Source organism: Mobula hypostoma, chromosome 21 (genome assembly GCF_963921235.1).
Source record: "Mobula hypostoma chromosome 21, sMobHyp1.1, whole genome shotgun sequence".
Classification (NCBI taxonomy): Eukaryota; Metazoa; Chordata; class Chondrichthyes; order Myliobatiformes; family Myliobatidae; genus Mobula; species Mobula hypostoma.
Window position 1 is genome coordinate 1,100,183 of NC_086117.1, and position 25,237 is coordinate 1,125,419.

The 25,237-nt window shown below is 41.1% G+C and overlaps 1 protein-coding gene across 4 annotated transcripts in view; it reads right to left on the reverse strand.

The window, feature by feature from the left end:
• Nucleotides 1-25,237, reverse strand: part of LOC134359726 (whirlin-like) — a 261,112-nt gene that overhangs the window by 99,389 nt on the left and 136,486 nt on the right. For all 4 annotated transcript variants that reach the window (XM_063073258.1, XM_063073257.1, XM_063073256.1 and 1 more), the window contains 2 exons: nucleotides 12,194-12,230; nucleotides 4,855-5,067 (listed from right to left, as the gene is read on the reverse strand). In XM_063073258.1, coding sequence (XP_062929328.1) covers nucleotides 4,855-5,067; nucleotides 12,194-12,230 — 250 coding nt within the window. The remainder of the gene's footprint in view (nucleotides 1-4,854; nucleotides 5,068-12,193; nucleotides 12,231-25,237) is intronic.

Here is a 25,237-nt window from a genome sequence, read left to right on the forward strand (position 1 = left end):
CAGATTGCTGTGGAATGGAGTGTAACTGGGGGTGCGGATTGCTGTGGGATTAAGTAAAGCTGGGGGTGCAGATTGCTGTGAAATGGAGTGTAGCTGGTGGTGCAGATTGCTGTGGGATGGAGTGTAACTGGGGGTGCAGATTGCTGTGGGATGGAGAGAAGCTGGGGGTGCAGATTGCTGTGGGATGGAGTAAAGCTGGGGGTTCAGATTGCTGTGAGATGGAGTAAAGCTGGGGGTGCAGATTGCTGTGAAATGGAGTGTAGCTGGGTGTGCAGATTGCTGTGGGATGGAGTAAAGCTGGGGGTGCAGATTGCTGTGAAATGGAGTGTAGCTGGGGGTACAGATTGCTGTGGGATGGAGTGTAACTGGGGGTGCAGATTGCTGTGGGATGGAGAGAAGCTGGGGGTGCAGATTGCTGTGGGATGGAGTAAGCTGGGGGTGCAGATTGCTGTGGGATGGAGAGAAGCTGGGGGTGCAGATTGCTGTGGGATGGAGTGTAGCTGGGGGTGCAGATTGCTGTGGGATGGAGAGTAACTGGGGGTGCAGATTGCTGTGGGATGGAGTGTAACTGGGGGTGCAGATTGCTGTGAAATGGAGTGTAGCTGGGGGTGCAGATTGCTGTGGGATGGAGAGTAGCTGGGGGTGCAGATTGCTGTGGGATGGAGTAAGCTGGGGGTGCAGATTGCTGTGGGATGGAGTGTAAGCTGGGGGTGCAGATTGCTGTGGGATGGAGAGTAGCTGGGGGTGCAGATTGCTGTGGGATGGAGTGTAACTGGGGTGCAGCTTGCTGTGGGATTAAGTAAAGCTGGGGGTGCAGATTGCTGTGGGATGGAGTAAAGCTGGGGGTGCAGATTGCTGTGGGATGGAGTGTAGCTGGGGGTGCAGATTGCTGTGGGATGGAGTAAAGCTGGGGGTGCAGATTGCTGTGGGATGGAGTGTAGCTGGGGGTGCAGATTGCTGTGGAATGGAGTGTAGCTGGGGGTGCAGATTGCTGTGGGATGGAGAGTAGCTGGGGGTGCAGATTGCTGTGGAATGGAGAGTAACTGGGGGTGCAGATTGCTGTGGGATGGAGTAAAGCTGGGGGTGCAGATTGCTGTGGGATGGAGTAAAGCTGGGGGTGCAGATTGCTGTGGGATGGAGTAAAGCTGGGGGTACAGATTGCTGTGGGATGGAGTAAAGCTGGGGGTACAGATTGCTGTGAGATGGAGTAAAGCTGGGGGTGCAGATTGCTGTGGGATGGAGTGTAACTGGGGGTGCAGATTGCTGTGGGATTGAGTAAAGCTCGGGGTGCAGATTGCTGTGAAATGGAGTGTAGCTGGTGGCGTAGATTGCTGTGGGATGGAGTAAAGCTGGGGCTACAGATTTCTGTGGGATGGAGAAAAGCTGGGGGTACAGATTGCTGTGGGATGGAGTAAAGCTCGGGGTGCAGATTGCTGTGAAATGGAGTGTAGCTGGGGTGCAGATTGCTGTGGGATGGAGTAAAGCTGGGGGTGCAGATTGCTGTGAGATGGAGTGTAACTGGGGGTGCAGATTGCTGTGGGATTAAGTAAAGCTGGGGGTGCAGATTGCTGTGGGATGGAGTAAAGCTGGGGTGCAGATTGCTGTGAGATGGAGTAAAGCTGGGGGTGCAGATTGCTGTGAGATGGAGTAAAGCTGGGTGTGCAGATTGCTGTGGGATGGAGTAAAGCTGGGGGTGCAGATTGCTGTGGGATGGAGAGTAGCTGGGGGTGCAGATTGCTGTGGAATGGAGAGAAGCTGGGGGTGCAGATTGCTGTGTGATGGAGTAAAGCTGGGGGTGCAGATTGCTGTGGGATGGAGTAAAGCTGGGGGTACAGATTGCTGTGGGATGGAGTAAAGCTGGGTGTGCAGATTGCTGTGGGATGGAGTAAAGCTGGGTGTACAGATTGCTGTGGGATGGAGTAAAGCTGGGGGTGCAGATTGCTGTGAAATGGAGTGTAGCTGGGGTGCAGATTGCTGTGGGATGGAGTGTAGCTGGGGGTGCAGATTGCTGTGGGATGGAGTGTAGCTGGGGGTGCAGATTGCTGTGGGATGGAGAGTAACTGGGGGTGCAGATTGCTGTGGGATGGAGTGTAGCTGGGGGTGCAGATTGCTGTGAAATGGAGTGTAGCTGGGGGCGCAGATTGCTGTGGGATGGAGTAAAGCTGGGTGTGCAGATTGCTGTGAAATGGAGTGTAGCTGGGGGTGCAGATTGCTGTGAGATGGAGTGTAGCTTGGGGTACAGATTGCTGTGGGATGGAGTGTAGCTGGGTGTGCAGATTGCTGTGGGATGGAGCGTAGCTGGGGGTGCAGATTGCTGTGAGATGGAGTAAAGCTGGGGGTACAGATTGCTGTGAGATAGAGTAAAGCTCGGGGTGCAGATTGCTGTGGGATGGAGTAAAGCTGGGAGTGCAGATTTCTGTGGGATGGAGAGTAGTTGGGGGCATAGTTCCCTCTGAGCTGTGAGCGTGTGCGCGCGCACACGTTTTTCAACCAGCGCACAAAGGAAATTAATGTGCGCACAAGAAGGTAATTACTTAAAATAATGTAGTAGTTAATAATTATACTTATTGAAAATAATCTTTTACCTAACTGTTTCTGTTAACTAGTTAGTCGGTTTTTCAAATACCACAATGCACGTCAGTAATTTACATCATATCACCTTTCCTTTCCTGTTCCAGTTTGTACAGCTGCATCACGGCGGCAGCCATCTTTGCCGGATGGTATTCATATCGTAAAGTCTACAAAGATCTGTTTCAAATCCTCTAGATAGCTTACTAAGTTTTTATTGGAGATGGAGAGTAGCTGCGGGTGCAGATTGCTGTGAGATGGAGTGTAGCTGGGGGTGCAGATTGCTGTGGATGGAGAGTAGCTGGGGTTGGAGATTGCTGTGGGATGGAGTGTAGCTGGGGGTGCAGATTGCTGTGGATGGAGAGTAGCTGGGGTTGGAGATTGTTGTAGGACGGAGAGTAGATGGGTTGCAGTTTGCAGTGGGCTGCAGTGTAGCTGCGTTGAAGTTTATTTCAAAGGTACAAAAAGTTCAAAGATGCAATTATTATCAAAGCATATATCCATATAAAACTCTGCGATTTGTCTTCTCCATATAGCCATGAAACAAAGAAGAACATGAAAGTCATTCAGAAAGAAACATCAAACCCACTCTGCACAATGAATGGAATCCCGTTCATCAACCTCCAAACTCCTCTCCTCCCATACAAAAACAGAACAAGAACATTGACTCCAAACATCTCTCCCCCACATAAAAATTAACTAACAGAATACAACAAGAACATCAAACGCCAAATCTCTTTTCCTTGCACAACTAAACAGAAAAGGAATGTGCAAAAAAACATAAAAAACATAAGTCTGAAAAAGTCTATAGTCCATAAATGTAATAGTCCGATCCATAAATGCAGAATCACGATAGCATCTTCCAACATCACCGACAGTCATCGAAAAGATGGACACCACACGAGCCATAGGCCTACCCGCCTACACAGCTAGCCACACAGAGATAGGCCGCTCACAGACAAGACAGGCAGTCAGTGCTGAACCTTCACTCGCCTTCCACACTCTTTCAATATCTCAATCTTCCTCGACTCTTTAATCAGCAGTTAATGGATTGTTTTATCGGCGAAATGCAGTTGAACATTGGCTCGCATCCTGTCTCTAAGTTTCTTCCCATCGAGGCTGTCTGAGTATACGCTCACTTCCCAGAATCTTCTTGGGAGACAGCAAAGTGCTGGATCACTCAACCAATCTCCAAACTGTAAATTGCAAGCTCTAACTGTCTCAGAAACACATTTAAGATGAAAAACAGACATAAAAGAAGTAAAATTAACATTTTTGTAGGCTATCTGGAAGACATCAACTGAGGGGGCATTGTACACTGGCGCCATCTTGATCGGAACTTTTACTTTGGCAGAGTATTCACATTTAGTGCATTCAGTGTTTGTGCGGATTGTATGATTCGGCACGGAGGGTGTATGATTCCTCGTGTTCCATTATCTCTGTACAAAGCCACTTCAACCCACACTGCACTGACTGAACTTTCAAGAGAATTAACTTTTTATTGCATTTTGGGTGATGCTTGTCTGGGATTTGTTACTGAGTGCTCGGTCTGAGCTCCCATGGGAAAGTACGCCCCTGATCTGGTTCAGAGGCTGGCACTGACACACACTAGATGATAATTTTCACAGTGTACACATGAGTTTCTCCATGTGAACATGGGAAAGCCCTTCTGATTAAAATTGTTAACATAACCCACTGTCTCCAGTGGATTCTCTCATTATATCCACTTCAAAAATCTTTCTGGAGTGAATAGAGATTATGTCAGCTGCACTGAAGAACCGTACCTTCTCTCACCTTCAGATAAGTCCAATGTGACTTGGCAAAGTACTTTAAAACATTTCTATTATAGAAAATAAGTGATGGTACACTTGATACTAAACCAGTCCCATGAAAGGTGTATTTAAAAAGCCATATGCCATCCTACTTCACTTAATAGCTGCCTCATCTGAAGACCTTGTCAATTCGCAAATATGACTGTTCAGATATCAATCATTATGTATTACAATTTTTCATGGTCTGTCATGAGGATTTGGCTTCAGTTATTATTTATTTGTTTGATATTAAAACCTGTAGAAGGCCATTTTAATATATATGAGAAAACACTATCCAAACGTTGAAAATTCAGCCAATGATGCAGTAATAAATCTTCCAAATAAATGTCCATTTTGGTTGACCTCAAAGCTCTCAGTTGAAGCAGTAATTGGAGGGAATGATGAGAGAAAATAGGTGAGTCGTGTTTGGAATCTATTTCCCAGGAGAGGGTGTGGTAAATAACAGAGCGGTTACCTTTGCGTGGGTATTCAGAAGCTCAAAGAGGGCCATTACCAATGCCTGAACACTTATGTTACTCTCGGTGTATTCATTAAGATAATAGGCCATCGTGGCTTGCTCCTGCTCATTCAGTAGATGGCGAGCCTGTTCATCCAGCATGGCCCGGGCTTGGTTCACCAAGCTGCTCAACATGACCTGCGACCCCGCCAAACTCTTGTAAAATATTGGCTGCCATCAATGAGAAAAACAGCAATTTAGTTCAACAACGAAAATCACTTTCATTTGGCAATTCATCCCATCTGTCCCTTTGTGAAAAGCTCCCTTCAGTGCCACTCACTTTGATGCGCCAGGATTCAAGCAACTTTTTGAGACTTTAAGTATTTTTGAGACGTTGTGTTTTTTGAAGTTCATTTGACACTTGCTCTTTAACACCTACAGCGGGAAGCTTACCAAACCATTCATTATACCACAGGTACTATACTTTACACTATAGAACAAATGGCTCTGTGAACTATGTGAAGACTACCAAAACATGGAAAATGCACAGTCATGCACTTTGGTAGTAGAAATAAATGTGTGGACTATTTTCTAAACGGGGAGAAAATCCAGGAATCTGAGATACAGAGGGACTTGGGAGTCCTTGTGCAGAACACCCTGAAGGTTAACTTGCACGTTGAGTCGGTGGTGAGGAAGGCAAATGCAATGTTAGAATTCATTTCAAGAGGTTTAGAATACAAGAGCAAGGATGTGATGCTGAGGCTTTAAAAGGCACTGGTGAGGCCTCATCTTGAGTATTGTGAACAGTTTTGGGCCTCTCACCTTAGAAAAGATGTGCTGGCATTGGAGAGGGTCCAGAGGGGGTATGCAAGGATGATTCCAGGAATGAAAGGGTTATCGTATGAGGAACATTTGATGGCTCTGGGTTGCTGGAATTCAGAAGGATGAGGGGAATCTCATTGAAACCTTTTTAATGTTAAAAGGCCTAGACAGCATAGATGTGGAAAGAATGTTTCCCATGGTGGGAGAGTCTAGGACAAAGGGGCACTGCCTCAGGATAGAGGGGAGCCCTTTTAAAACAGAGATGTGGAGATTTTTTTTTAGCCAAAGGGTGGTGAATTTGTGAAAATTGTTGCCACATGCAGCTGTGGAGGCCAGGTTGTTGGGTGTATTTAAGGCAGAGATCGATAAGTTCTTGATTCGACATGGCATCAAAGGCTACGGGGAGAAGGCCAGTAACTGGGATTAAGGAGGAGATAAAAAAAAGGATCAGACATGACTGAATGGCGGAGCAGACATGATGGGGCAGATGTCCTAATTCTGCTCCTATGTCTTATGGTCTTATTGTCTGCAGCACTAAGAACTCTTGCAAATCTCTGCAGATGTTACAGCTATATAGGACCCTGGTCAGACCCCACTTGGAGTACTATGCTCAATTCTGGTCGCCTCATTATAGGAAGGATGTGGAAACCATAGAAAGGGTGAAGAGGAGATTTACAAGGATATTGCCTGGACTGGTGAGCATGCCTTATGAGAATAGGTTGAGTGAACTCGGCCTTTTCTCCTTGGAGCAACGGAGGATGAGAAGTGACTTGATAGAGATGTACAAGATAATGAGAGGCATTGATCGTGTGGATAGCCAGAGGCTTTCCCCCAGGGCTGAATTGGCTAGCACAAGAGGGCATAGTTTTAAGGTGCTTGGAAGTAGGTACAGAGGAGATGTCAGGGGTAAGTTTTTTACGCAGAGAGTGGTGAGTGCATGGAATGGGCTGCTGGCGGCGGCGGTGGAGGCGGAAACGATAGGGTCTTTTAAGAGACTTCTGGATGGCTACATGGAGCTTAGAAAAATGGAGGGCTATGGGTAAAACCAAGGTAGTTCTAAGGTAGGGACATGTTCAGCACAGCTTTGTGGGCCGAAGGGCCTGTATTGTGCTGCATATTTTCTATGTTTATATGTACCGTGGAGAGTATTCTAACAAGTTGCATCACTACCTGGTATGGAGGGGCCACTGCAAAGGACCAGAAAAAGCTGTAGAAGGTTGTAAACTCAGCCAGCTCCCAATATGGGAACCAGCCTCTCCAGCATTCCGAATATCTTCAAAAGGCAATGCCCCAGGAAAGTGGAATCTATTATTAAGGACCCCATCACTCAGGACATACCCCCTTGCTATCATTAAGGAGATGATACAGGAGCCTGAAGATACATACCCAATATTTTACTAACAGCTTCCGTGCCTCTGCCTTCATATTCCGGAATGATAAACCCATGTACACTACCTTACTATCTCATTTTGCTCTCTTTTTGCATTACGTATTTAATTTTTTAATATATATTTCTTATTGTAATTTATAGTATTTTTTATTATATATGCACTGTACTGCTGCCACAAAACAACAAATTTCACAACATATGCCAGTAATATTAAAGCTAATTTTGATTTGGATTCATATTAGGCCTGTAAAAACTGGAGATTACAAGAATGGGAGATGATTTATTGCAACACAAGATTCTGAGATATATAAGAGCTGGTCCAGAAGGTTCAATTGCTTAGCATAATCATTTAGATTCAATATTGACTTAGCGGGAGAAGTCAGAACGTGGTAATAGATGGTTGTCTCTCTCACTAGAGACTTGTGGCTAGTGGTGTACCACAGGGATCAGTACTGGTCCCCTTGTTGTTTAAAATCTATATTAATGAATTAGATAATAATGTGGTAAACTGGATCAGCAAATTTGTAGATGACACCATGATTGGGGGTGTAGTGGACAATGAGGAAGGCTATTAAAGCTTGCAAAGTGATCTTACACAACACTTAAACAATCAATGGTTGGACACTGAGGAATGTGGTAGAACAGAGGGATCTGGGAATACAGATCTATAATTCCTTGAAAGTGGCAATACAGGTAGATAGGGTCGTAAAGAGAGTTTTTGGAATATTGGCCTTCATAAATCAACGTATTGAGTACAGAAGACGTTGAAGTTGTATAAGATGTTAGTGAGGCCCAACTTGGAGTATTGAATGTATTTCTGGTCAGCAACCTACAGGAAGGGTATTAATAAGCTTGAAAGAGTGCAGAGAAAATTGACAAAGATGTTGCTGAGACTTGAGGATCTAATTTATAGGGAAAGGTTAAATAGGTTAGGACTTTATTCTCTAGAGCCCAGGAGAAAGGGAAGATTTGACAGAGGTATAAAAAATTATGAGGAGTATAAAAGGAAAGGTACCTCGCATCTGGAGTTTCTCCGGTTAGTGGACGATTTCCCTCCACACCTCTCTGATGTAGTGGGGAATTGCGTACGAGGCAAGTTACAGCAGTGGTTTGCTATTGCCTTCTGCCGGGTGAGTTTCCAAAGAGATCACCAGCTCGTAACCCAGCACGGATGGAAAGCATGCAGGAGAGCCAGCTGGCTGGATTCGAACCCTGGCCATTTCGAACCAAAGTCTGATGCTGATGCCACTATGCCACCAATCGGGTCATGAGGGGTATAGATAGGATAAATGCAAGCAGTCTTTTTCCAATAATGTTGGGAGAGACTAGAACTCGAGGTAATGGGTTAAGGATGAATATGAAATATTTAAGGAGAACATGAGGGGAACATCTTCACTCAGAGGGTGGTCAGAGTGTGGAATGAGCTGCCAGCAGAAGAGGTAGATGCAAGTTCAATTGTAACTTTTAAGAGAAGTTTGCATGGGTACAGTACATGGGTAAGGGAGGTATGGAGGGCTATGGTCTCAGTGCGGGTAGTTGGGACTAGGCAGAAAACCGGGCTGGCATGGACTAGATGGGCCAAATGGCCTATTTCTGTGCTGTAGTGCTGTGTTTCTAGAAGGGGTTGGATGCTGAAAGGTTTGGAGGGATTAAATATCTAGAACTAGGGGGTCACAGTTTCAAAATAAGGGAGTAACCCTTTAAGACAGAGATGAGGAGAAATTTCTTCTCTCAGTGTAAGGTGAATCTTCCAAATTCTCCATCTAGGGACTGAGATGGAATCACTGAATATATTCAAGATTGTAAGACCAATAATATAGGGGAACAGACAAGAAAACAGAGCCAAACTGTAGGGGATTTTGCCAAATATATCTTCATTTTTAACTTTGTTAATTCTAATTTGTTTCATAGGTACCCTATTATCACATTCCAAATCATGGATTTAGGGATCTTGCTGACAACAGATGACAGGTGAACAGGACTCTCAATCCCTATTTCTCTCACCTCTCTTTGTTAAATGGTGGTATTATGCATGCTACTTTCTCTTCAGTAATGCTAATTATTGCCAATGTCATGAGACCCTCAGCTTCTCTCCATTTCTGCTGCATTTAATGCTTTGATTGTGATGACAGATATGCATGCATTTTTCATTTACTGACTCTCTCATGTCTTCATTCCTCATGATAATTCCTCCTCTGTACTGTGCAAGCCTGTGGACTTGGAAAGTAAGTAAAAGAAAGACCTTCATTTACCTAAAGCCTTTTATGATCACAATTTTATGAAGTCAGTTGTATTGTAAAGTTAGATCTACACAAATCCCTTCCAACCTGGAGCCTACATTAGCTTTAGGATTCAGGAGTAAGCCACTGAATTGTTTTAGCCAAAGGTGAACGCTGCTTTAATTTCAGATTTCCAGCAACAGGCATTTTTGTGCATATGCTGTTACAGATCATTCCTAAGTCATTAAAAGGAACAACTGCATGAATGAATAATTCAGTTGTAAAAGAGCCAGGTAAGTGGTGAGCAGTTTACGTCCCGTTTCAGTGGCACTTGGCATTCTGTGCACAAGGTTAACAGCCAGATGGTGTAACTATGTAGCGTTGGAGCTGGAGGCACGCAGTGGGACAGGGATACTAAATGCAAAAATATCAGTAATTCCTTCAATAACAAAGCTGCTCTCTGTAATTTGATCTGAAAGCTCAGAGGACATGTCTTCACCGTTCTCGGAAGGCTGCCAGACAGAGGACCAGGAGATTGGATCATTTCCTTATCAATAAGTAACTAACTTCGTGCTCCAAGTTTGTTTGCAATTACCCTCCACAAGCTGCAATTTTCAGGAAAAATTGCCTTTCTTTTCTAAGGAAAAGTGGCTGCAGTTTCTGTTTCCTCCACTCTTCAATGAGTTTCAGAGCAAGCGAGGGGGTTTCTCTTTAGAGAGAAGGAGGATGAGAGGTGACATGATAAGATGTGTACAAAATGATAAAAGGCATAGATTGAGTGGACAGCCAGAGACTTTTTCCTAAGGTGGAAATGGCTAATACAAGAGGGCATAATTTTAAGGTGATTGGAGGAAAGTATAGTGGGATTGTTAGAGGCACTTTTTCCATTTACATAGAGCGTGGTGGGAGCATCGAACATGCTGCCGGGGTGGCAGTAGAGGCAGATACATTAGAGGCATTTTATATACTCTTTAATAGGAACATGGATGAAAAAAAGTTATGTAGGAGGGAAGCATTAGATTGGTCTTGGAATAGGTTAAAAGGTGGCACAAGATTGTGGGCTGAAAGGCCTGTATTGTGCTGTGCTGTTCTACATTCTGTGCATAAATTTGTCCTATGAAAATGCTCTGTTACAAGTCATACGTCAGCCATCCACGACTCATTGTAAGAACAAGCTAGCATGACCTCAGTCGAAATCTCTGTGCTCCTGTATTCCCATTGAATACCCTCAGTGATTGTAGTGATGAAATCAATAAATCACCCTGGTCTGGAAGGGCCACTGATTTAATTCCCACTGGAGAAAATGGGTAGAATAACTGAATATGGACTCCAAAAAGTAGCAAGAAATCCACAGCGAATGGAATTAATTTATGAGAACATGAATTAATTTATTCATGAACTGACATCAACTGTCAGAATATAAAGAGGTAGATTGTGGAAAGTGATCTCCGAAACAATGATAAACAAGAGAAAATCTGCAGATGCAGGAAATCCGAGCAACATGCACAAAATGCTGGAGGAATTCAGCAGGCCACGCAGCATCTATGGAAAAGAGTAAACATTCAACGTTTCAGGACGAGACCCTTTATCAGGACTCCTGATGAAGTGTCTCGGCCCAAAATGTCGACTGTACTCTTTTCCTAGATGCCGCCTGGCCTGCTGAGTTCCTCCAGCATTTTGTGTGTGTTGCTCGGATTTCCTACATCTGCACATTTTCTCTTGTTTATCATGAATTTATTTTTAAACTCTTCCTACTTGAGAAGATATTACCCATTTACTGAAGCAAATATTCTCTTGCCAGATGTATAATTCAGCACAGAAGTAAGCCCAACTTGTGCATTCTGACAAAGTCACCTACCTGAGCTGGTCCCAACTTTCCTGCATTCCATATCCTTCTAAACCTGAGGGTTTTTATGCCATGGACCAATACCATTAAGCAAGGGCTCGATGGACCCAGACGGTAACCCTGCTCCAAAGCTTCCCTAATAATTGTACCTGTCCAAATGTTTGTTCAACCTTGTCCTACCACTTCCTGAGTGCTGCTTAGGTCAACTTTAAATCTTTTCTCTCTGACCTCTTTAGTTTTAGGCTCCCCTATCCTGATTAAAATATTGTGATCATTTACTTTATCTGTGACCCTCTTGATTTTATGCCTTTACAAGGTCACCCCCACATCCTTTTCAGACTCTATAACTCAGCCTTCCAGTCCTGGTAACATCCTTGATTTTTTTCTGCACCCTCTCCAGCTTAATGACATCCTTCCTATAGCTGGGCAACCAGAATTGCACAGAATACTTCAAGTGAAGTCTCACCAATGTCTTGCACAGCTGTAACATGACATCACATCTTCTGTAGCTAGTGACCTGACCAACGAAGGCAAGCATATCAAACATCAATGTCTCTCTGTTTTGTAGAAGCTATCTACTTGTATCCTATTCTACAGTAACTCTCCAGGGTCCTGTATTTCACGAAATGAGGAAAGGAAAGAAAGATTCCTCAAACCTATTCACTTATCAATAAAAGATAACACATGCAAAATGCTGGTGGAACTCAGCAAGACAGGCAGCATCAATGGAGAGGAATAAAGATTCGAAGTTTCAGGTCAAGACCCTTCATCAGGACTGGAAAGGACGATGGAAGAAGCCAGAACTCAGTTATGAATATAAGCATGATAAAACATTATCAGAACTCAAATTACATTTGATAACTTAATTCACAGAATTTCGAGTACCACAAGAGGAAACTTGGTTAAAGGGCCAGCACAACATCAAGTGCTGAAAGGCTTGTACTCTGCTGTATGTTGTTTTATATTGAACCATATCACATTAAGATCATCTTGTAACATGAAAAAATCTTCATTGTAGCTATGTACAAATATTTATATTGCATTACAGTGGCATTAAAATGAGCAAGTTTTCTGTCTTACCTTTACAGCAGCCTGCCCAGTGCCTTCTGTGGTAACCCTGGAAGAGAAACACAAAGCTATTGTAATTGTTCTGCCACGCATTGACATTGAGCAGTGTCTCCTGCTACATCACACTGCAAACCACCAGGGACTTTCTGACAAGGTACACGGCAGGCCGTTGTGTGAATGCACAATACTTGTTCAATCTCCAGTCTTTGTGCTCTAGCCTCAATCTGCCAGAAAACTTGGGTTGTCCTTCCCTTTCTGACATTTATTTTAGAAACAAGACAGCCGGCAGAAAATCTGAGACCAAGGCATCAGTAACACTCACCCACCATCCCCACTGACCCACACCATCCGGTAGAACCCAGTAACACTCCAACAACTGTACATCAATGGCTTCAGCCCAATTGATCATTTTTTAAGGTAAATCTGTACATAAAAATTCCAAATACAATTCCATAGCAGATGAAGCAAAACATACTGTACATCAATTACTACATAGGTATCTTCAGCATCTACACATATCAGCTAACAAGCTCTTTGTGGCTACTATATCTTTCAAGCCCAGACTAATTTGTAATGCCATGGAAACTGTGGATCAGTTGTTTCTGCAGTAGATGCCACAAACTGAACCACTCGCATCCCTAGATTGCAGCCGAGAAATGCAGCACCTAAAGAGAGACATATTAAAAAGGAACTACAGTTACAAGATAGAATGTACAGCACAGTATCAGGCTCTTCAGCCTGTCATGGTCTGCAATGACCACGCTGTCAATCTAACTAATCACATCAGCCTGCACACTGTCCACATCCACTTCTCAGCTGGATTGACAGCTTGATGTGCAATCGTTTTAATCATTTCAAAGACAGCTTCAAACACTGTGAAATCACTGTAGAGCAATGCACCATTGTGAATCAGTTCTAGATGTTCAGAAAGGTGAACAATGCCAGACTTGAGAAGCATTAATAAAATATAATTTCTGTGATGCACATTTTGGCACTGGTCCTCCCGTTGGCCATGCTTCAGCCTAAGCAAAGCAATTAACAAATCCTACTCAATAATATCTGATTAACTCCAGTGACTGCCCCATAGCTCAAACTGAAGAGAAATAACAGGTAAATGCCAAGAGGATAGATTTCTGATAGAATCTATAAAAGGATACAAAAGAAGGATAGGGAGGAAATTGCTAGGGCTTTCAGAGATCTTTGTATCATCTTTAGCTGCATACAAGATCCTAGGAGACTAGAGAACAGCCATTGATGTCCCTTCGTTTAAGGGCAATGGGAACAGAGAAGGAAATTATAGGCAGGTACATCAGTGCCAGGAAAATTATTGGAGCAGATTCTTTTCTTTTTCAATCTTTTTATTAATTTCAAAATATAGAAACAAAACATAGCAATAATACAAATAGTAGGAGATATGTTGTTACACCTAAAAAAAGTAATTGCAAAACCAAGTAGTGTAAATTAACAAAGCTCCCAAACATGTAGAACTAACCACGGATAATACAACGCAAAAAAAAACTGGAAAAAAGTATCATGAAAAAGAAAAAAAAAACAAAACAAAAAAAAAAGCAAACCCCATCCCCAAAGAAAAACAAAATTAATCAACTAACCTAAAAAGACTTGGGCAAAACTAACAACTTAAAAATGGAAAAGAAGAAAACCTTAGTGTCGACGACTCCATTCCCCTCCAACAACAGTACAGAGAGATAAAACAAGTTTGGAAATGATCAAATTACATCGAATGAAAATGCTGAATGAATGGCCTCGAAGTTTTTTAAACTTAATGGAAGGGTCATAAACTGCACTTCTAATTTTCTCCAAATTCAAACACACCATAGTTTGTGATAACCAATAAAATACAGTAGGAGGGTTAATCTCTTTCCAATTCAACAAAATGGACCTTCTAGCTATTAAAGTAAGAAATGCAATCATCTTTCGTGATGAAGAGGTTAAATTATTTAAGTCTATCATTGGTAGTCCAAAGATAGCAGTAATTGGATGAGGTTGTAAGTCTATATTTAGGACCGTTGAAATAACATCAAAAATATCTTTCCAATATTTCTCCAACAAGGGACATGACCAAAACATGTGGGTTAAAGAAGCTGTCTCGGAATGACATCTGTCACATATTGGATTAATATAAGAGTAATAACGAGATAGTTTATCTTTGGACATGTGAGCCCTATGCACTACTTTAAACTGTATCAACCTATGCTTAGCACATACAGAGGATGAATTCACCAACTGAAGAATTTCTTCCCATTTATCAGTCGGTATATTAATCTCAAGTTCTCTTTCCCAGTCAGCTTTAATTTTATTAGAAGCATCAGGACATAGATTCATAATTATATTATATATAATTGCTACTACACTTTTCTGAGAGAGATTTAAATCTAAGATTTTTTCCAAAATGTCCATTGGATATGGGTGTGGAAAATTAGGGGAGACAGTAATTAAAAAGTTTCTAATCTGTAGATATCTAAAAAAGTGAGATCTGAGTAAGTTATATTTATTAGAGAGTTGATCAAAAGACATAAAACAATTATCCAAAAATAAATCGCGAAAAGATATTATACCTTTGGTTTTCCAATCAAAGTAAGCTTGATCCATCGTGGAAGGTTGAAAAAGAAGATTTGATATAATGGGACTTGCTAGAATAAATTGATTAAACCCAAAAAATCTTCGGACTTGAAACCATATACGTAAACTATTGGGTTGTTCATTTGTTTATATGATTTAAAAGAAGTAAAAGGAAGTAAAGTTCCTAAAACCAAACCCAAGGAAAACCCTTGTAATGAATTAGATTCAAGATTTACCCAATGAGGGTTTAAAGATGCGTCCAAATCTTGTAACCAAAATTTTAAATATCGAATATTAATTGCCCAATAATAGAATCTAAAATTCGGGAGGGCGAGCCCCCCCTCCTTTTTAGATTTCTGTAGATACCTTTTACCTAACCTAGGATTTTTATTCTGCCAAATATATGAGGAAATTTTTGAATCTACGTTATCAAAAAAAGATTTTGGGATAAAAATTGGAACCGATTGGCATATATACAAAAATTTGGGCAAAATGATCATCTTAATAGCATTAATCCAACCAATCAAAGACAAAGAGATTGGGGACCATTTGGTAAATAAAAGTTTAATCTGATCAATTAAAGGTAAAAAATTAGCTTTAAATAACTCTTTATATTTTTTCGTAATTGTTATCCCTAAATATATAAATGAATCAGTAACCAATTTAAATGGTAAATGTCCATAAATAGGTACATGTTTATTTAAAGGGAATAATTCACTCTTACTAAGATTCAATTTGTAACCAGAGAAGTTACTAAATTGAGCTAACAGATCTAGGATAGCAGGAATTGACTTCTCCGGGTTAGAGATGTATAACAACAAATCATCTGCATATAATGATAATTTATGTATTTCGTTTCCACGGGTAATACCAACAATATTTGGCGAGTCACGAATAGCAAGTGCTAAAGGTTCAAGAGCAATATTAAATAGTAAAGGACTAAGAGGGCAACCTTGCCTAGTACCACGAAAAAGACGAAAAAAAGGAGATCTATAATTATTTGTACAAACCGAGGCTACCAGGGAGTAATATAACAATTTAATCCAAGATATAAATGTCAAATTAAAATTAAATTTCTCAAGAACATTAAATAAATAAGGCCATTCAACTCTGTCAAAGGCTTTCTCAGCATCTAATGAGATAATACATTCCGGGGTAGTAAATGAGGGGGTGTAAACAATATTCATTAACCTCCTAATATTAAAGGATGAATAGCGATTTTTAATAAATCCGGTTTGATCCATGGAAATAATTTGAGGTAACACCTTCTCCAGTCTAGTTGCTAGAATTTTTGAAAAAATTTTAGAGTCTACATTCAGAAGAGATATCGGTCTGTATGATGCACAATCAGTAGGATCTTTATTCTTTTTAAGAATTAAGGAAATAGAGGCTTCATAAAACGATTGTGGTAATTTACCTAAACTGATTGCTTCCTTGAATATTCTAGACAACTTAGAAGAAAGAATGGAGGAAAAAAATTTTTTAAATTCCACTGTAAACCCATCCGGACCGGGTGCTTTACTGGAATTCAATGATGAGATTGCAGTTGTTATTTCTTCCTCCGAAATGGAAGTTTCTAATGATAGGCAATCTTCGGGTGATATTTTCGGAAAACTCAATTTACTTAAAAAATCATGCATGAAATTAGAATCATGAGGAAAATCAGAGTGATATAAAGAGGTATAAAATTCTTGAAAGGTTTGGTTTATCCCAACATGATCAACTGTGAAAGTATCATCCTGTTTGCGAATCTGAGTAATTTGACGTTTAACCGAATCAAATTTCAATTGGTTAGCCAGTAATTTACCCGATTTATCTCTATGAATATAAAAATCACTTCTAATTCTCATTAATTGATTTTCGATCGAGGATGTTAATAATAAGTTATGTTCCAATTGGAGTTCAACTCTGTGTTTGTACAGCTCCTTACTGGGAGAAATAGCATATTTTTTATCGACTTCTTTAATTTTATCAACCAACAGAAGTATTTCATTGTTAATATGTCTTTTCAAACCAGCCGAATAGGAAATAATCTGACCACGGATATAAGCTTTAAAGGCGTCCCAAACAGTTCCATTGGAAACTTCTTCCGTAGTATTAGTTGAAAAGAAGAAATCAATCTGCTCCTTTATAAATTTGACAAAGCCCTGATCTTGAAGCAAAATAGGGTTAAATCGCCATTGTCTGCTAGTACAAGAGGTGTCCATTAACTTGATGGAAAGTTTCATTGGAGCATGATCTGAAATAGCAATAATGTCATAATTACAATCAACTACATATGGAATCAAACGAGAGTCAATCAGGAAATAATCAATTCGAGAAAAAGAACGATGTACATGTGAAAAAAAGGAGAATTCCTTATCATTTGGATATAGAAATCTCCAAATTTCTGAAATCCCAGAATCCAACATAAAAGAGTTAATAATAGTAGCCGACTTATTTGGTAAAGCCGGACTACCTATGGATCTGTCCATCATGGGATTCAAACATAAATTAAAATCACTGCCCATTATCAACATATACTCGTTTAAATTAGGAAAGGAAGTGAGTAAGTGTTTAAAAAATTCAGGATAATCCACATTCGGAGCATAAACATTAACCATAGCGACCTTTTTATTAAAAAGTACCCCAGTAATTAACAGAAATCTGCCATTAGGATCTGAAATAATGTCTTGATGAATAAATGTAATTGAGGGATCAATAAAAATTGAAACGCCTTTAATTTTGGCTTGAGCATTTGAATGGTATTGTTGTTCTTTCCAAAACTTAAAGAAGCGTTGATTGTCCTCTTTCCTTACATGAGTCTCTTGTGCAAAAATAATATGAGCATTCAGTCTTTGGAACACTTTGAAAATCTTTTTCCATTTTATTGGATGGTTTAAACCATTTGTATTCCAAGAGACAAAATTAATAGTATGAGCCATAACTGAAAATTATTCCTTTGGTAAGTAAGGGGTTAACCATAATGTGAGCTCATGAAATCGGAAGAGGAATACATGATTAGAGAGGAACCGGAAATCTCGACACTGCAGACATCTTTGTAGTTCTGAATCAGCCCAACAGAAAAAATTAGAAAAGAAAAAGACTACCCCCTCCCCCAACCCCAAGTAGAACCCCGAACTAAGCCAGAGAGGGCTGAAGAAAGCACTAACTAATACTAACTTTAACCCCATTTCTGCAGGGGGCAACTCCAAAAATATATGTTAAATAGGTGACCTCCCGAAGACTAATATATGTGAAAAATAAACGGTATAGTAAATTAGTCTACATAGTAAAAATTACTAAAATATATGAAATAAAAAAACAGTATCAGTACATATAATTAGTTAATTATAAGCGAGTAAATAAAAAATCGCTTCCAAAAAAAGAAAAAAGGGTTATGGGAAGAAGAAGCATAACAGCATGACGTCCCAAAAAAAACAAAGGAGATTATACAAAAAGAAAGACAAGTCGCCATTTTAATTATGCGAAAACCAAAAATAGGAAACATATAACTAAAAATGACCGTCGGATCAGATCATTAATAATAACGAAAAAGGAAAAGTTAAAACAAAAGGTTAACTAAGGGAAAATGATGTTATTCACAGGAGATAAATATTCTATATAAGTTATAGAATTACCACTATAGTAATAAACAAAGAACAAAAATCTTAGACTTATAAAAAACCTTCATCGCACGGTAGTAGAAGGTTTATTTTAAAGAAAAACACCAGAGAGAAAAAAAATTGGTGCTGGAAGCACCGGACACAAATTAAGAGAGGGTGTCTGTATCAGATGGGAAATTATCATCCAAAAAGCTTCGAGCGGCAGTCGTAGAATGGAAGACACGACGATTTCCATCGGGAAGAGAGATTCTGAGTCGTGCAGGGTACAATAGTGCTGGTTTGAGATTTTTTTGATAGCATTCCGACATTAGAGGTTTAAAAGTCAGTCGTTCCTTCATCACTTCAGGACTGTAGTCTTGAACTATCCTGAAGGAATGCTGACGATACTTGATCATCCTTTGTCGACGAGCAGTCTGGAGAAGCTGTTCTTTAACATTAACATAATGGAAACGAAGAATAACTGCTCTGGGTTTGGAAACAGCCGCTGCCGACTTTATCCACGGTATACGATGGGCGCGGTCGAGTAATGGAGGATCGTTGGGAAAAACTGAACCGAACGAATCCTTTAAAAGTTGAGCAAAGAATATTGCAGGATCTCCAACCTCAACATCCTCGGGTAAGCCAATTAAACGTAAATTTTGTCTTCTCAATCGATTCTCAAGATCAATAACTTTGGATTTAAGTTGTTGGAGCTGTTTAGTAGTCGAAGCTAGATTCTTCTCTAAGATCTCAACTTTTGTATCCGTCTTCTGAGATTTAGTATCCAGCTCAGAAATTTTTGCATCGTGTTTTTGAACATCAGAATTCAGGGATTTCAAAGAATCCGTGATTGATTTTAAATCTTCATTGAGGCTTTGACGATGTTGTTCAAATTGAGCAGTTAAACTTTCAGATAATTTTATCCGATGTTGCTCAAACATTTCCTCCAAACACTTCATCATAACTTCGTAAGTTAATTCCGTTTGTTTAGAGTCACCTTTCTTCTTTCCTCCGTTCCCATCAGCGTCTTTCCCATCTTTGGTTTTAGATCTCGTACTCATTTCTTTAAGCTCAAAAGTTGCAGTTGACAAAAGGAAATCAATTAATCAATAAGTCAGGGAGATAAAGTAAGTCTTCTGGTGCACTTAAAGTTGATTAGATCAAGGAGATCATAGGTTAAAAAGGATAACGGAAGTAGAGCGAAGCCAGAGAGACGACCTCACTCCATGAGCGCTCCCTGCAGAATTGGAGCAGATTCTTACAGACAGGAAAAACATGGACTTATTAGGGATGTCAGCATGGTTTTGTGTGGGGAAGTACCATTGCAGAGAATTGATTGGGTTTTTTGAGGAAGCGATGAAGATGATTGATCACAGTAGGACAGTGGATAGAATGCATTTGCAAAGATGTTGTTCCTAGAGGTAAGTGGGACCAACATGACTTGGTAAATTTTTACAAAATTTGCCTTGCCATGGAAGACAGAGGTGTTCTGACTGGAAGTCTGTGACCAGTGGTTTTCTGCCAGGTTCAGTGCCGGCACCTCTGCTATTCTTGATATAAATCTAGAAATTAAATCAGATAAAGGAAGGCAAACATAATGTTAGCATTTATTTAGGCAGGACTAGAATATAAAAGCAAGGATAAAATGCTGAAGTTTTATAGGCATTGTTCAGACTGGACTTGGAGTATTGTGAGCAAATTTAGGCCCCTTATCTAAGAAAGGATATGATAGCATACGACAGGGTCCATAGGAGGTTCACGAGAAATATCCAGGGAATGATAAGGTTAATATATGATGAGTATTTGATGGGTCTAGGCCTGTACTCACTGGAGATTAGAAGAAGGAGGGTTATCTCAATGAAACCTATCAAAAATTGAAAGGCCTAGATAGAGTAGAAGTGGAGAGTATGTTTCCTATAGTGGGGAAGTCTGGGAGCAGATGGCACAGCCTCAGAATAGAGGGACGCCTGTTTAGAACAGTGGTGAGGAGAGAGGAATTCATTGTCAGATACCTGTGGAGGCCATTTCAGTGCAGGCTGATAGGATGTCAAAGCTTATAGGGAGAGAGCGGGAAATCTTATGATTTTATGCTCTACAATATTCATGGTCACATTAGTAAGTATGCATATGACATGAAAATTTGTTACCAAAGCTCAGGGCAGTCCAGAGTTCGGAGTTCAATTCTGTGCCATTTTTCTATGTCCTGTGCATTTCCTGGCCTGTGTTTCCTTTTTAACTTGTGTTGCAGTGCTCTAGGACACTTGTAATTACCCTTCCATTGCTGGCTTCTGCTGAGAATGCTTTAAAACAAGGCCACTGCCACCCCCTTTCTCCCCTTCTGCAGCCAGCACTACCATACCACATGTCACCCTTTTCCCCTTTACCTTAACAAATACCTTTCGTTTGTAATTCCTGTTGCGGCCTGACTCTTTCGTGTTACTCCCTGAGAGACGAGGTTGTAACGTAATGGGGGCTTGTCCAATTTTTTTATTTTGAAAGAATGGGCCTAAGTTGTGTTTGCCCATTTATTTGTTTGTTATATTGTTTTGTGGTGTGGTGTGCTGTTGCTTTGCCATTTATCTCCCTTTTGGTACAACTGCTGCTGGGTAAGTACGGTAGTATGAGTGCTGTTAAGTTAACTAATGCATGAGCACCCTGTTTAGTTAGGGGAGTGTTCCAGCTGGACTGAGAAATCAGTTCTTCCTATGGTTCACTTCTTTATTATTTTTTCCTTTATTGTTTTTGAGGTTATCCTGGATAGAGACTTGTTTTCTGGAAGGCGTAAGCGTTTCGGTACCGCATGACCATTAGCCTATGCTTCCTGAAGTTTTGCTTTTCAAGTCACCTCTTGCCCGGCACACCTCAGAAGATAAGTAAGATAGAGCAAAGTCTAGGCAGGTTATTAGGCCGTAAGACATTGGAGCAGAATTAGGCCATTCAGCTCATCGAGTACTGGGGGGCAGGGCTGCTCATTTTTGTGTTTGTTTAGATCTGCACTTATTGTCTATTGTTTAGATTAGCATTCAATGGCCATACTTTGAAGGGGGGAATGAGAGTGAAAGCAATGGTGAATTAGTTAAACGGTGGCTCCATGATTGGCTTCTATGTGAAGCTTTATCTTTAAACTTTGTAAACTAGTATCAAGTTTTGATATTTGGGATGACTGGCAGGCACCTTTAGAGAATTGTGGTGCATGTCTGGGCTGGGTAATCCACCTTGACTGCCCTGGTCCTATTTCTGTAATTGTGGCCTTGATGGCTATTTTGTACAGAGAGCAAAATTTGCTGCATTCTGTGTATAGGTAGCTGTCTGCTGTACAGGATCCTCCTGCATTGTGTACATATTCAGTTAGTGTTGCTTTGTGTTAAGCAACCCATTCATATGTTTGTGCTGATCTCTGTACTCTGTCAGTACTTCAGTGTAGTGTAGGAAAACTTTTAAATATGGCATTTCTTGAAGAGTTCTGAGGAGCTTCTTGAGCTGTATACAAAAGATCAACTTTTGTAGCTGGCTTCTCAGTACAAAATTGAGTTTACCAGCACTGAAAAATGATTAAAAGAGAGCGTAGAGAGAAGGTCCTTGGGAAACTGAAAGGTCTGAAGGGAAGTAAGTCACCTGAACCAGATGGTGTATACCCCAAAGTTCTAAACCAGGTGGCTGAAGAGATTGTGGAGGCATTAGTAATGATCTTTCAATAATCACTAGATCCTGGAATGGTTCCGGAAGATGGAAAATTGCAAATGTCACTCCACTCTTCAAGAAGAGAGAAAGGCTGAAGAAAGGAAACTATAGGCCAGTTAGTCTAACTTCAGTGGTTACGAAGACATTGGAGTCTATTATTAAGGATGAGGTCTCAGAGTACTTGGAGACACATGATAAAATAGGCCATAGTCAGCATGGTTTCCTCAAGGGAAAATCTTGACTGATAAATCTGTTAGAATTCATTGAAGAAACAACAAGCAGGATACATAAAAGAGAATCAGTTGATGTTGTGTACTTGGATTTTCAGAAGGCCTTTGTCAAGGTGCCACACATGAGGCTGCTTAACAAGCTACGATCTCATGGTATTACAGGAAATATTCTTGCATGGATAAAGCAGTGGCTCATTGGCAGGAGGCAGAGTGGTTGACTGCTGGTGACTCGTGGTGTTCCACAGGGGTCTGTGTTGGGACTGATTCTTTTTACATCAAATTGGTCTAAGGAGGGCCAACTGAAAGTCTTGAATGACTACTGTCCGGTGGTTCTGACCTCACACATCATGAAGACCCTAGAGAGCCTGCTCCTGGCTCACCTCCAATCCCTGGTCAGTTCAGCCCTCGATCCCCTGCAGTTTGCCTACCAGGAGCACAATGGAGTCAACAATGCTGTCATCTACCTGTTGAACAAACAGAGTCTACTACCATTTGGATAAGCAGAGAAGCACTGTGAGGATTTTGTTTCTTGATTTCACAAGTGGCTTCAATACTGTACAACCCTCTTTGCTCGGGGGAAAGCGCCGTTCAATGCAGATTAGCACTTCCAGTGTATCCTGGATAATGGACTACCTGACTGGCAGACCACAGTTCACACAGCTTCAGAGCTGTGTGTCAGACATGGGTTTAAGCAGCACTGGAACCCCACAGGGGACTGTACTGGCTCCCTTCCTGTTTATCCTGTACTGTATTCCTCAGATTTTAGTTACAACATTGTCGTATCATGGGATGAGTTGCAGTGCAATAAAGTTGCAGTGAAATCAAAGCGAAAAACACCAAATACTGGTCTTAAGGTGTTATACTTAAATGCACGCAGCATAAGGAATAAGGTGAATGATCTTGTCGTATAGCTATAGATTGGCAGGTATGATATTGTGGCCATCAATGAGACGTGGCTAAAGGATGCATGTCTCTGGGAGCTGAACGTCCAAGGATACACGGTGTATCGGAAGGATAGGAAGGTAGGCAGAGGGGGAGGCGTGGCTTTATTGGTAAGAAATGATATTAAATCATTAGAAAGAGGTGGTATAGAATCGGAAGGTGCAGAATCTTTATGGGTTGAACTAAGAAACCGCAGGGGTAAGAGGACCCTGATGACAGTTATTTATAGGCCTCCAAACAGCTGCAGGGATGTGGACTACAAATTACAACAGGAAATAGAAAAGGCTTGTCAGAAGGGCGGTGTTATGATAATTGTGGGGGATTTTAACAAGAGAGTGGATTGGGAAAATCAGGTCGGCACTGGATCTCAAGAGAGAGAATTTGTAGAATGTCTACGAGATGGCTTTTTAGAACAGCTTGTTGTTGAGCCCACTAGGGGATTGGCTGTACTGGATTGGGTATTGTGTAATGAACTGGAGGTGATTAGAGAGATTGAGGTGAAGGAACCCTAAGGAGGCAATGATCATAACATGATTGAGTTCACTGTGAAATTTGAAAAAGAGAAGCCGAAATCTGATGTGTCGGTATTTCAGTAGAGTAAAGGAAATTACAGTGGCATGAGAGAGGAACTGGCCAAAGTTGACTGAAAAGGGACACTGCGGGGAAGACGGCAGAGCAGCAGTGGCTGGAATTTATGCGAGAAGTGAGGAAGGTGCAAGACAGGTATATTCCAAAAAAGAAGAAATTTTCGAATGGAGAAAGGATGCAACCGTGCTTGACAAGAGAAGTCAAAGCCAAAGTTAAAGCAAAGGAGAGGGCATACAAGGAAGCAAAAATTAGTGGGAAGACAGAGGATTGGGAAGTTTTTAAAAGGTTACAAAAGGAAACTAAGAAGGTTATTAAGAGGGAAAAGATGAACTACGAAAGGAAGCTAGCAAATAATATCAAAGAGGATACCAAAAGCTTTTTCAAGTATATAAAGAGTAAAAGACAGGTGAGAGTAGATATAGGACCGATAGAAAATAATGCTGGAGAAATTGTAATGGGAGATAAGGAGATAAGGAGTTGGTGGAGGAACAGAACCGAGTATTTTGCATCAGTCTTCACTGAGGAAGACATCAGCAATATACCGGACACTCAAGGGTGGCAGGGAAAAGAAGTGTGCGCAGTCACAATTACGACAGAGAAAGTACTCAGGAAGCTGAATAGTCTAAAGGTAGATAAATCTCCCGGACCAGATGGAATGCACCCTCATGTTCTGAAGGAAGTAGCTGTGGAGATTGCAGAGGCATTAGCGATGATCTTTCAAAAGTTGATAGTTTCTGGCATGGTTCTGGAGGACTGGAAGATTGCAAATGTCACTCCGCTATTTAAGGGGGCAAGGAAGCAAAAAGGAAACTATAGACCTGTTGGCTTGACAGCGGTGGTTGAGAAGTTGTTGGAGTCGATTGTCAAGGATGAGGTTACGGAGTACCTGGAGGCATATGACAAGATAGGCAGAACTCAGCATGGTTTCCTTAAAGGAAAATCCTGCCTGACAAACCTATTACAATTTTTTGAGGAAATTACAAGTAGGCTAGACAAGGGAGATGCAGTGGATAATGCATATTTGGATTTTCAGAAGGCCTTTGACAAGGTGCCACATATGAGGCTACTTAACAAGATAAGAGCCCATGGAATTAAGGGAAAGTTACATACGTGGATAGAGCGTTGGTGATTGGCAGGAAACAGAGAGTGGGAATAAAGGGATCCTATTCTGGTTGGCTGCCGATTACCAGTGGTGTTCCACAGGGGTCCGTGTTGGGGCCGCTTCTTTTTACGTTGTACATCAACGATTTGGATTATGGAATAGATGGCTTTGTGGCTAAGTTTGCTGATGATACACTGACAGGTGGAGCGGCCGGTAGTGCTGAGGAAACGGAGAGTCTGCAGAGAGACTTGGTTAGATTGGAAGAATGGGCACAGAAGTGGCAAATGAAATACAATGTTGGAAAGTGTATGGTTATGCACTTTGACAGAAGAAATAAACGGGCAGACTA